This window comes from Panthera leo, chromosome D1 (genome assembly GCF_018350215.1).
Source record: "Panthera leo isolate Ple1 chromosome D1, P.leo_Ple1_pat1.1, whole genome shotgun sequence".
NCBI classification, from domain to species: Eukaryota; Metazoa; Chordata; class Mammalia; order Carnivora; family Felidae; genus Panthera; species Panthera leo.
The window spans coordinates 18,841,145-18,854,698 of NC_056688.1; the positions used below are offsets into that span (position 1 = coordinate 18,841,145).

A 13,554-nucleotide genomic window follows, 5' to 3' on the forward strand; every position below is an offset into this window, starting at 1 on the left:
AGAATCCCAAGCAGACTCCATGCTGTCAGTGCAGAGCCTGATGCGGGGCTCAGACTCACAAACTGTGAGATCATGACCTGGGCTGAAATCAAGAGTTGGATGCTTAACCTACTGAGCCACCCAGGCGCCCCTTGCTGAGCCATTTGAAAGAAAGTTGTAGCCATCGTGCCCCTTCACAGCTAAATATTTAAAACATGTATCACCAATACGTACGGGTATTTTCCTATGCACTCAGAATGCCATTATCACATCTAAGGAAATTCACATGAGCTCAGTGTCCCTTAGACACTGTATTTATATTTTCTCAGTTGTCCCAAACTGCTTACAGCTGCCTTCCCCCACCGGTCTGGGATGCAGTCAAGGTTTACACATTGCGTGTGGTCGTTAACACCTCTTTAGTCTCTTTGTAACAAGCCTTCCGCCTTTCTTGGTTGGTTTGTTAAGTTTTTCACGGCCTCAGTTTTGTGTTGGAGGAATCCCGACCAGTGGCCATGGAGACCGTCCCACGTTCTGGATTTGTCCGGTTGTACAGAACGGCGCATAGATGATATTCTCAACGCTTTATCCGGGAGGCACGTGACGTCAGGTTGTCCCATTGTTAGTGATGCTAACTTTGGTGACAGTTGTGACTCTTAACCCATTGTAAAATTGCATTTCCCCATTTGCAGTGAATGATTCATCTGTGGGTTGATGTGAACACCGTGGTCCCCATGTGAACCATGTGGTTGTAGCATTCAGTGGTCTTCTTTGCCTGACTCGGTCATTACAGTGCGGGTTATGGGACGGTCGTTTTTCTCATGCTGTCATTGTTTTCAATATGTATTGGGTAGCATTGTAGCATAAGAAAAGCATCTTCCCCCTTCCCTTTTCTCTTCCTTTCAGCATCATTCGGAGACCCCTGTCGTATTTCTATTGGGTGTATAATCTGTTACCGTCATTTTTCTGTTTTTGTGTTCAGATTTTCCCAAATTGGCCAGTTGGAGCTCCACCAGGCTGGCTGCTGTGTCCCTTTGCACTGACTCCGTTAGTCTCTTAGCACGTCCTTGCTTTCTGGCACAGCCTTGAAGGTTCCCTGCTCTGGCTGTTCCTCCAGAGAGCCCTGGCTCTTATCACTAGTGAATGTTACCTGGAAACCAAGCCCTTGCCCTAGAGACTTTAACTGTAAGTAAGAATCCTCTTACTCGTCCTTGGCAGATACAGTACCAACGAAGGGGAGACCTGGAAAACGTTCATCTTCTCCGAGAGCCCAGTGTTTGTGTACGGGCTCCTCACGGAACCCGGCGAGAAGAGCACTGTCTTCACCATCTTTGGCTCCAACAAGGAGAATGTCCACAGCTGGCTGATCCTGCAGGTCAATGCCACAGGTGCCTTGGGTAAGCCGCTGCCTCCTCGGCCCTCTCCGTGGAGATATTTGTTGACCAGGGCATCGGCTTCGACACTCTGCACTCGAGAGAGTCTGTAGCCGTTGAAGGAGACGGACACGTATGCAGTAAGCGGTTGGGAAATACAGAGGTAGTTACTCAGACAGTTCTTAGTAGGAGCAGGTGTTAGGTCTTGTTAGGTGTTTCTGTCTAGTCGCTGGCGCATAGTAGGTCTGCGTGTGTGTGCGTTGAACAGGTGAGTAAATGAAAAACATCCCTCCACATCAGCAGTTCTGCTTTGACAGACTCAGCAGGTGACTCCCGTGTGAATGGCAGTGTGCCCCATGTTGCAGGGACCTCTCAGCCGTCTAGGATCTCATCTGCCGTCTGCTAGTGTAGGCACAGGATGTGTAAGTAAGCAGGGAGAAGTGTAATCCAGAGTCTTTCTTCCTCCCCCGTTCCCTCTGCAGCCCTACTCTTTCCTCCCCCTTCTGCCTCAGCCGACATCATTCCAACTATCTGGAACATCCCCTCTGCTACCCATTCCGTTTCTCCTAGTCGAGATCCTTTTCACGTCTCAGGATCCAATGCACTTGGCCGCTGATATCCCAGCCAGAGGACCCCCACCCCCCGCCTCTCGTCCGTGTCCAGAACATGAGCCCACCCCTCACGCCGTGAATTACAACTTGTGTCTGTCACCCTGTTTATATCACTCCCCATCGACTAGATTACAAGGGTCTTAGGAATAAGAACCTGTCTTGTGCATTCTGTATTTTCCGCCCACCGAACAGCCGGAGAGCCTTGCAGCCAGGGCTTAATAAGTAGTTGCTGATTTCAATGGCATTCAGTTGACGGCTGTTCATCAGTTTCAGGCAGCATGCAATCTGACACGGCTATGAAAAAGACGCAGAGTACCAGTATAGACGTAGGTATACTTTGGAATTCCCGTAGAAGCCACTCTGCTTAAATTCCAAGTGAGTACGGGTGGATGGAGTGACCGTCCAGGTTGTCTTACCATTTCTCAGCCCCTCCTTCTGTGAATCTTCCACGAACTTTCTTCCAAGCAGTGACAGCGGACTCTGTTGCTCTCGGGCCATTGCTTCCAGGTGTGCCCACCCTACTCCCCCAGAAAGCAGGCAGGAGACAACACCCCTGGGTGACACCATCTACCAACTGACCCTCTGATACCTATTTCTAGAAGGCACTGCAGAATCTGCTAAAATATTTCAGAAGTTTAGAGAGTGCCAAAGGTGGCTTGCTTCTTCCCAGACTTCTCAGACGAACGTCTGTGTTTCAGGCGGTACCATTTTCATTTGCCTGGGTGCCTCCTGGCATCAGAGCAAGGTGATCAGGGGCTTGGGACAGTTCCCGAGGTCTGCGTGCCCGCTGAGAAGCACCGGGATGAGCCGGACGTGGGTGGCGGGGCTGAGGGGCGGGAGGACAGGAAGGCCCACGTGGGTGTCCCTCGGACGCTTCATGCCACGTTTCCTTTTCCTCAGGGGTTCCCTGCACGGAGAATGACTACAAGCTGTGGTCACCGTCTGATGAGCGGGGCAACGAGTGTTTGCTGGGACACAAGACTGTGTTCAAACGGAGGACTCCCCACGCGACGTGCTTTAACGGAGAGGACTTTGACCGGCCCGTGGTCGTGTCCAATTGCTCCTGTACCCGAGAGGACTATGAATGGTGGGTTCTTCCTGGATGCCTGGGGACTGGGTTGTGTCTTCCTCAGCAGTGTTACATACAGGCTAGGGCATGGTCCCTTCCCCTGAGGGAAGGAAGGCAATCATAGGAAATATATATTTCCTTTTTTTTTTTTTTTAATTTTTTTTGGGGGGGCGCCGGAATGGCTCAGTCGGTTGAGTGTCCGACTTTGGCTCAGGTCATGATCTTGCAGCTCGTGAGTTCAAGCCCTGCGTCCGGCTCTGTTCTGTGCTGACAGCTCAGAGCCTGGAGCCTGCTTCAGATTCTATGTCTCCCTCCCTCTCTGCCCCTCCCACTCACACTCTGTCTCTGTCTCTCAAAAATAAAGACTAAAAAAAAAAATTTTTTTTAATGTTTATTTTTGAGAGAGAGAGAGAGAGAGAGAGCGAGCGAGCAGGGGAGGGGCAGAGAGAGAGAGGGAGACACAGAATCCGAGGCAGACTCCAGGCTCTGAGCTGTCAGCACGGAGCCCGACACGGGGCTCGAACCCACGAATGGTGAGATCATGACCTGAGCCGACGTCGGACGCTTAACTGAATGAACCACCCAGGCGCCCCAGAAATAAAGATTTCTTAAGAATTTTTGATGTGCCAAGAATGGTGCTAGGCACTTTTTATATAGGTTATTCCATTTAATTCTTATAGCTACGAAATGTGGGAGAGGAGTTACATCCTAGGGAAGCTGCCATAGTTTATTTAGGAATGGATCACTCTGGGATTTATTTCTAGGAGGGCAGCTTCCAAAGGGAACACACTGAAGGTTCCTGTGTAAGTAACTCCTTTTCCTTAGAAGCCCTATCCTGTAGGGAGTGTGCTTCTTTTTTTTGTTTTTTTAAATTTTTTTTTTTAACGTTTATTTATTTTTGAGACAGAGAGAGAGCATGAACGGGGGAGGGGCAGAGAAAGAGGGAGACACAGAATCTGAAACAGGCTGTCAGCACAGAGCCCGACGCGGGGCTCGAACTCACAGACCGCGAGATCATGACCTGAGCTGGAGTCGGACGCCTAACCGACTGAGCCACCCAGGCGCCCCTGGGAGTGTGCTTCTTTATCTGCAGTGAGGGAATGTCAGTGCATGTATATTTGTATACTCATCAGTCCTGGAGCAGAGTACCCAAGGCAGGGCTGAGAATGGTGACAGCAGAAGAAATGACAGGTCCACAGATAACTGTGGCCAGAGAGGGAAAGCCGCATGTACCTTGGAGGAGGAAGGGGTGCCTTTATTGTGATTGTTGGCAGGAAGGAGGAGACTGATTTGGGGCTTGGAAATCAGGAAGTTCCTGGAGGAGGCACTGTTAGAGATGGAAGCGCCTGGATTTGTGGACGGGAGCATTCTGAGAAGATGTGGCAGCACTGGGGAGGCGGAGGGGTGGTGGGGAGGTCATTGGTAGTTTGGTTCGGATGCCTTGTCGGTATGAAGTGGGGTCAGTGAGGGGAACTGAGGCTGGTAGGTAAGGGTAGAGACAGGGGTGTGGACCTTATTCTGTAAGCAGCAGAGGGTCTTTGAAGGCTTTTGAGGAGAGTCGCTGATCAGAGCAGAGCTTAGCTTTGGAAGATGATTCTAGCAGTAAAACACATAGGGTCTGGGAGCCCGTAGGCAGTCCCTGGTGCCTGTAATCCAGCATGAAATCACCCCAGGCTGGGCGGGGCTGTCAGTAGAGAGCATGGGTATCGAACTAAGCACGTCACTCACTTCTCAGCCACTGCCATTCTCAGAACAGCTAAAGTTTGCTTTAGGAAGCCACACTTATCTCGATGAAAGCCAGAAGCCTCTGATATGTTCTAGCCTGAGGTCGGAACAGGGACATGGGGTAAACGTCCTAGGCTTTGCGAGCCCTGCGGTCCATGATGGTGGCTTGGCGACTGCTTGTGGGAGCACAGAAGCAGCCGTAGGTGGATGGGCATGCCTGTGGTCCCAGAAAGCTCTGTTTAGAAGAACAGCTAACCAGATCTGGCCAACTCCTGCCCTAGACCCATGCTTCTGAAAGTCGAGCGTGCGTATGAATCACCTGGGATCTTGTTAAAATGCCAGTTCTGACTCCAGTTCTGGGGCTCTGTAGCTGGTGCCCTGCTCTGGGTGATCTGAGCTCGCTAATCTGCCAACCCATCCTTTGAACAGCCGGGTTTTAGACCGTACAGGACGCGCATTCTCTTTGAAAGCCGTGTGGTCCTGAGATAACGGCATAGAGCCTTGCAGTGTAAAACCACAGAGCTGTTTGACGTTCCCAGGGTTGTCCGTTCAGTGCCCCTTTGCTACCCTGTGTTCTTTCTTAGATGCCCCCAAATTGTAAATTCTAATCTGAGAGCTTTTGCTGGCCTGAGGTCCCCTGACTATAGAGGCCCTATTCATGGAAAAGTTTGTAAGGCTCTCTCTCTTCTCTCTTTTATCCTAACTACGTCAAGACAAAAGGAAATAATAAACATGTAAGAAACCCTAACAACTCTCCTTTGTTTTTGGTTTGCTTTCTTAAAGACCCCTGCTGTGCTTTTTCTCTAAAATCTGCTCCCTTTCTACCAAAACCACAACAACAGCCAACAACCAGAGGCTGGTGTGCCTTCTTGGTAAACTGGCTTAGCTCCCACTGGTCTCCCGTGCTCATCCCAGCTGACTCGTGGAAACCCACTAGGGGCTGAGGGTTCAGTTTGGACGGGGAAAACCACCTGTCTTGCCTCTCACAGAGGTGGGCTTTAGGCCAGATGAGATCGTGAGGGTGATGACCCATGAAAATGATAAAGGATGTATTGATTTCAAGGCCTCTGATTGTGTAGCTGCTAGAAAGGAGCTGGCTGGTCTGTGTGGCTCCTGGAAATGTTTGGGGGCTTGGACCGCGGCAGTGAGGACGGGATGGTCTGAGGGAAGACTGTAGGAGGGGAAATGAGAATGAGCGAGCTTGTGGTTTCCGTGCGTTAGTTCAGCTGCCAACTGACAGCTACATGTGAAAGTCTGGTTGCTTCTGACGGTCCTTTCTGACCTCTCTGGAAAGCCCAGCCACTGGCCCATATGTTCCTTGATTTCAGAGTTAGTTTCTTTCGGAAGCTGGGCTTAACCCTCCCAACGTGTGTTCACGGCCTATTAGGCCGTGACCTACAGATTGCAGAAGCCTAAGAACAGGTGTTTTGCCATTGGAGGCAAGTAAATAATTAGGTAATGCTCCACCTAGCCCCCAAAAAGATCGTAAGCAGCCGTTCGGTAAAAATGACCTGATTTAATGAATGAGACGTGTTCCACACAGTAATAAAACTCTCCCTTCTGAAAAATTCCTACAAATTGCTGAATATCGATTGTGGCGTAAGGAACCCACAGACCACTCAGCCCCGTACCTGTTAACGCTTCTCGTGGAGAAAGTGTTTAATAAGTAATTTATTGGTCTGAATAGAGTAAAGGAAGCCTTTCTTTTTTTTTTTTTTTTTTTAATATATGAAATTTACTGTCAAATTGGTTTCCATACATAAAGGAAGCCTTTCGAGTAGAGCATGTCAACGTGGAGAATCTCTTTGAATTCGAATTTCGGTTTTGGGCCGGGCTTTGGGACGTATATAGTGTAACTGCCTCCTCTTGGGGTTGTTCACTGCGGTAAAGGGCAGAGTCAGGACTAGACCTACTGTCCCTGGTTCCTACTCCAGCTCCCCCCCCCCCCCCGCCTCGCCCCCGAGCTGAGTATTTTGGCAGAGATGTGGCCCCCAAATTGTGGAAGGTCTCGTGGGCCAAAGTGTTGTGTCCTAAAATACAGCATGAGACACCCACGGTGATTTTAGGTAGTGCATGGACATGGTCTTAAATAACATTGAATCATTCATTTAAAAAAGGTGATTCTTTTAAATTTCCTTTCTAATGCTTGTCAGCATGTCAAGGAGAAAGTATCCCTGAGTGCTGGTAACTCTTTAACATTTGCTGGTCCCTCTTAACAAAGAGAGGGCAGACCCAGGGCCTTTGGGTGGGGAGCTAGATCCAGCTAAAAAAAAAGTAATATTATTTTGTTTCTGGTGTAATGATTTGTATTGCCTTTGTCTGTTTTTGGCATATGATCGCGGTTTGCCAGTCGTGGTTCAGATACAACGTTTCTATTGAAAGTGTGTTAGCATAAAAAAGGGAGTGTTCTTCAAAGGGACATGTTTAGTAACTTACAGTAAGTTGGTAGGCGTTATGGGAGAAGTCACAAGAGTTGGTATTGACATGCCCCAAGTACACAAGCCATTGGCCCTAACAAACCCCGATTGCCTTTGCAGTGACTTTGGCTTCAAGATGAGTGAAGATCTGGCATTAGAGGTCTGTGTTCCGGATCCTGATTTTCCTGGGAAGTCATACTCCCCTCCTGTGCCTTGTCCTGTGGGTTCTACATACAGGAGAACAAGAGGGTACGTACCCCAACGTGCTGGGGACATGTCTGCACTGGGTTTGAGAGAGCAGAGAAAGCCACCTGGGCTCCTTTCATACTCCCACTGCTTGGATTCGTAGCGGGTCTCAGGTAGCTTGGGCAATATTTAGAATTAGGATGTTTACAAACGCTTCTACCCTCTGTGAGAAAAAAATGCAAACCCGTAAGCTGCTCTGTAGCTCTAGCTATATGTTAAGTCATAAACTTCCGCAAGGACACATCGTCATAGGACTTCGTGGAAGGGATACATGTATACTCTTGCCGGGACAGTCTTCCCTGTTATCTGGGCTTCCCGGTGTAATTATAAGCAGAACCAATTGAGAATGATGAAACATCCTTCTTGTTGTATAGGGAAGTGAAGAGATGGATGTGGATAGGAAATAGGTTTCCAGGTATGAAGACTTAATGGCTGTTCTTGGATGTGTCTGACCTCTTGCTCTTGGGGCGGGGGGGTGACAGCTATCGGAAGATTTCTGGGGACACTTGTAGTGGAGGAGACGTTGAAACACGGCTGGAAGGAGAACTGGTCCCGTGTCCCTTGGCAGGTAAGAGGTGGTTTCTTGCCTTTGAGTTCTTGAGACGTCATTGTAGTGTCCTTATGATCTCACGTTGGTCCAGTCTTGTGGCCCTTCTAACTCAGTGGTGGAAAAACATAGAAATTACAAGCATCACAGACCTCCCCTTTTCCTCTAACCTTGGTATCCAAACCAAATTTATAGCCTTATGCTTGCATAGGAATAGAGAGTAGCTTTTTGAGGGAAATCCCTTTTGGTCATTGAAAAATGTTTATTCGGCACCTCTTGTGTCCTAGGCACGGCGAGGGTCTTTTGTGTGTTCCTTGGTCTGTTTGTCAGGGTTGGAACATGAAGAAACTATGGCTCTTTGGGAAGTAGCGAAGTGGTCTATCTTCATTTTTGTGATAATAGTTATAATGAATACTTGAATGGAGTTTCACACTTTTAATGTACTTTTCCTTGTGTTGCCATTTTAATCCTTATCACCACCCAATGAAGCAGATACTATCATGAGTCCGCTTTTTTTTTTTTTTTTTTTTTTAAACGAAGAAGCATGTTCAGAGGAGAGGATGAATCGACCTGTTTGAGGTCACGCATCTGGTAAGGGACAAAGTTCAAATTCAGACTCTTAAGCCCCATGCCCTTCCTTGGCCATCGCCCCAGTGGCAGATGAGTGTCATTCGCATTATTTTAGGTGACCGTTATGCATGCTCATTGGGAAAACGTTCTTTGGAGCGAGGGTTCGCGCTGTAAGGGGACGGTGTGGTCCAAACGTGCGTTAAGTTGACTGGTCCAAACGTGTGTTAAGTTGACTGAGCAGTGATGGCACAGGTATTTGCAACCCAGGCAGGAGACGATGATCCCCTTGCAAAGAGTTCACCTCCCGGCCTCTTTTTTTCTTCCCTCCTCTGTTTCCGGTTCTTGTTCTTGCAGAACTTCCTTATTCCCTGTGAGCCCTTCCTCCTGCTCTTACCTCTCGGTGAAGGTGGATGGTTGGGGCTGCTTGGACCTGTGGTGGTGGTGGTGGTGGGGTCTGATGGAACAGCCATCGGCACCCCGCTGAATCACGAGAAGCGCATGGCCCTCCGCAGACAGGGCAGAGCGCCCCCCTCCATTGCTCACCGCTTGCCAGCGTTTGCCCCGGTGTTTTTCATGCTAAGCTCATTAGTCCCTTAATTTAATCTTCCATCATTACCAGAGTCATTAACGTCCCTCGCTGTGGAGACTTCAAAAGAACACAGCTTCAGCAGATTCCTGCAAATGAGCAGATAATATTCAAATATGCTCCTCACGAGAGCTGTTACTGATGAGGGTTTGGGTTAGTAGGGTTGGAGTGGTGGCTCTCAAGGGCTGGAGTGCATACTTTCATAATAAACGTTTCTGAAGATACTTCTGTAAGGGACAAAACAGTGTGTGGAAAACCACCTAAACTGGTAAGAGAGCTGTTTTCTTTGCTGAGAGGAGAAAATAGAACAGGGACCAAAGTAGAAAAAAAGCACATTTGTAGTGTAGACCACCTCCCAAATGTAAAAAAAAAAAAAAAAAAGAAAAAGAAAAAAGACGCATGGCACAGAAGGCAGGGGCGTACCAGGAAAGGAAAGGATGGTTTCCTAGGGCTGATGGGAACCACAGCATCTTTGTAAAGATTGAGGTAATCTGGGCATCTGGTAATCTGGGCATCAGTTTTTTTTTTTTTAATGTTTATTTTTGAGAGAAAAAGAGACAGAGCATGAACGGGGAAGGGGCAGAGAGAGAAGGAGACAGAATCTGATAGAGGCTCCAGGCTCTGAGCTGTCAGCACAGAGCCCCACGTGGGGGCTTGAACCCACAAGCCTTTAGATCATGACCCGAGCTGAAGTCGGACACTCAACTGACTGAGCCACCCAGGCACCCCTGGGCACCCTTTTTAAAAATGAAGTCGTCTTCCTTCCTTTATGAGGACTGTAATAACACAGATGTCTGGGCTCTTCCTAGGCTGGGATTGGTCAAGAATTCTGTTCCTTTCCTAAGCACTGAACACCAGAAATGGGAAATGTTCCTCTGTCCCTAATCCTAAGGCAAGTCTTTCTGGACTCAGGCTCTGCTATAAAGGCATCAGGTGGTTAGAAGGAAAACCAGAGCCCCAGCATGGGGTTTGCAGATGTTGGAGATGCGGGGTGGAAAGCTTGCTGCTGTGAACGTATCCTCCACGGCCCCCTGTGGCAGCTGCGATGAGAGTCCTTGACTTCCCTGTCACGTACGGGCTTGGCAGTTTTCGTCTTAACGGCCCCCTTCACTGGGAATTACAGTGGGAAGCTTCCCTTGAAAACCAGAAGAAGAGATTAGTTACCCCGTGGTGGCGGCTTAGACATTTTTGAAGTAAAAGGAGACCCAAGGAAAAGTAGGCAGACTTAACCTTTATTAAAAATTGTATGTGGGGGCACCTGGGTGTTAAGTGTCCAACTCTTGATTTCGGCTCAGGTCACGATCTCCTGGTTCATGAGACCGAGCCCCACGTTGGGCTCTGTGCTGACAGCATGGAGCCGGCTTGGGATGCTCTCTCTCCCTCTCTCTCTGCCTCACCTGCTTGCGTGCTCTCTCTCGAAATAAATAATCTTTAAAAAAAAAAAAACCGTAGGTAGATTTTTGGGGGGGGATGCATTATCTGTCTTCTAGCTGGGAAGCAGGCAGCTAGTTCACGTGAACTCAATGAAGGGAATCAGAGAGAGCGGAAAAACGGTCACCCTGCAGGCCTGCGGCAGAGAGATTCAGGTCTTGGTCCCACACACAGCATACTGTCCAAATGGACACGTTAGACGTGGACGGGGCTGTGCTGCTCGTGTCCATCGCTGTGGAAAAATCTGAATATTTTCTCGGCCGTTCCCTAAGTAGAAGAGCGAGAAGACTAGCTCCTCCGGTGACTGGCTGTCTGACATTAAGTAAGTCGCCTCAAACACTCTGGGCCTCTATTTCTGTGTCTTCAAAAAACGACCACGTGAGCATCTCCACTGTAAGAGGCAGCATTGTGTAGTGGGTAAAATGTAGGTCCTGGAGCCAGACTGCCCAAGTTCAAGCCGTGGCTCTCCTACTTCCGAGTTGGGTGACCTTGAGTGCGTTAACCTCTCTGCTGTCGGTTTTCTCACGTATAAAATCGAGCTAACAGTCATGCTTCCATCAGGCGGTTGTTACGCCCGCGAAACAAACGCCGGAAGCTGGTATATACACTGTGTAAGCATTTGTTAAGTAGAGGTAGAATCTTCGGGATGATCGCGTGGTGAGACGTTTCGTTAAGTATTCGAGAACAAATGTAGCCTTACTGTTTTGGAAACACACTAGGTTGATATAATTGCCCTGTGTCATCGTGAGTGACGTTGGATGGGTGAGCAAACAGATTAGCTACGAGTCTCCGTGACGAGGGGTCTCCAGTCAACATGATTACGGTGCCGTGTGATACAGTCCTGTGACGAGGGAGAGCATGGTCATCATGTTCTCATGTGTAACTTGAAAGACTTCTAGGTCGAGCTCAGAAGCGTGGATGTTGGAGCATGCCTACTGGGGCACCCAGATAAAAAAGAGCAAATGTAACGAGGGACACGGTTTGCAGACACGACAACGGATTTATAGGGGTTGAAGTAGCTTGTCCCAAGTGGAAAGGCGATTCTGCTTTCCACATCTCGATTCCCGTGCTTTGCCACTAGATCCACGCCACGGGCCCGTGGCTCTGAGGTTTAGGCATGAGAAGAAAACAGGCGAGGCATGCCAAGACCTCCTCAGCAACCCCCGGGCCCACCCTCTCTGTTGCTTTGTGTGTCTGTGCAGAGGAGAATGAGTTCATCCTGTACGCCATGCGGAAGTCCATCCACCGCTATGACCTGGCCTCAGGAGCCACGGAGCAGCTGCCTCTCACTGGCTTGCGGGCCGCAGTGGCCCTGGACTTTGACTATGAGCAGAACTGCTTGTATTGGTCTGACCTGGCCTTGGACATCATCCAGGTGCGTCAACCCTTCGGTCTGCTCGCGGGGGCTACGCCTCGTGATCGCCCAGTCCTGATAAGCCTCTTTCCAAATGGCCCACTTCTAATTCCCAACAGGTATTAGAAATGGGTATTAGAGGTTTTACGTGGTAACTCATTTCAGGGCCGGCTGATGAAAATTTTCAGTCTTCTCTTTTAGCATTTTCTTGCCCTGCCTACTTCTGTCCTTGTAGGAAGGACAGAGGGAGCCCAAGTCGGCAGTCTGGCTCATAAGGGAAGCCTCACTTTTCCTGCTGGGAAGATTTTAGGACTAGCAGCATAGGATTATTAGTCACTATCGCACCAGCTGCCTCTTAAGCGTCCTTCTGCCGAAGCCATGACCCAGTAATACTTGACTTCTCCACGTAATTATCCACTTGAGCTATTCCGAACACAGTCAAGAACTGGGAAGTGAGCTCTAAAGATCCCCACACAGGCCAGATAGCCATCTACACTCAAACCCATGCATTTTATTTTATTTTTTTTATTTTTTTATTTTTTTATTTTTTTTAACATTTATTTATTTTTGAGACAGAGAGAGAGAGAGCATGAACGGGGGAGGGCCAGAGAGAGAGGGAGACACACAGAATATGAAACAGGCTCCAGGCTCTGAGCAGTCAGCACAGAGCCCGACATGGGGCTCGAACTCACATACGGCGAGATCGTGACCTGAGCCGAAGTCGGACGCTCAACCGACTGAGCCACCCAGGCGCCCCAAACCCATGCATTTTAAAGGAGAGCTATTTGATCTTTATTCATTGCCCACTTAATCCCTTTTAGAAAAGCAATTCCAACAAGCTTTCTCGGGACTTCCAACCCAATTTTCCTTCCAACCCAATTTTCCTGGGGCCGGGTTTTGAGGAGGGTGGAGATGGGGGGTGGGGGATGGGCATTGGGAGGGACTGGTGGGTGGAGCTATCCCAAGGGAGGAGAGCCTCTGAAAACTGACCCAAGAACTCAGAGATAACAGCAGTCTGGCTTCGTGTATTTTAAAAGCAAACAAAATCCTGCTTCTCCGTAATCTCCGACCTCATTATTGTGATACGGCATCGTTCAGTAACCGGTGTTCGTAACGCTCATGCAGAGTCATACAGATGATTACGTTGTGTTTAGGTGTTCTGCTGAAAACAGGAAGCGGTGACATGTTCTAGAACACTTTGCCCGGAAACCGGCTTCGCTCACGTGGAAAGTTGACTCATCTAAAACCTCGCATCCCTTGCCAGCCAAGCCCGTTGAGGAAACGGTTACCATCGGGGGGAACCGAGCTGGCGCGGGGTCGTCTGCGCGTTTCACAGCCTTTGTTCTTTTTCTCTCTTCAGCGCCTCTGTCTGAACGGGAGTACAGGGCAAGAGGTGATCATCAACTCCGGCCTGGAGACCGTAGAGGCCTTAGCTTTTGAACCCCTCAGCCAGTTATTGTACTGGGTGGATTCTGGCTTTAAAAAGATTGAGGTACGTGTGTCCCATGCTGTCCGTAATTAAGCGAGCAGGGGGTGCACCTGGGGCCTGGAGTCACGTTTGACACCGAGGTGGCAGCTAGTGTGTCCCACCCACTTCTCTGGAGATTCTTCGAGAATTCCAGAGAATGGGCCAGCGGAGCCTCTGGAAA

At 49.1% G+C, this 13,554-nt stretch overlaps 1 protein-coding gene across 1 annotated transcript in view; it reads left to right on the forward strand.

The window, feature by feature from the left end:
* The window catches only part of SORL1 (sortilin related receptor 1), a 168,040-nt gene that overhangs the window by 85,726 nt on the left and 68,760 nt on the right, over positions 1 to 13,554 (forward strand). The window contains exons 13-18 of the mRNA XM_042903857.1: positions 1,195 to 1,373; positions 2,861 to 3,047; positions 7,292 to 7,420; positions 7,900 to 7,985; positions 11,754 to 11,926; positions 13,266 to 13,397. Coding sequence (XP_042759791.1) covers positions 1,195 to 1,373; positions 2,861 to 3,047; positions 7,292 to 7,420; positions 7,900 to 7,985; positions 11,754 to 11,926; positions 13,266 to 13,397 — 886 coding nt within the window. The remainder of the gene's footprint in view (positions 1 to 1,194; positions 1,374 to 2,860; positions 3,048 to 7,291; positions 7,421 to 7,899; positions 7,986 to 11,753; positions 11,927 to 13,265; positions 13,398 to 13,554) is intronic.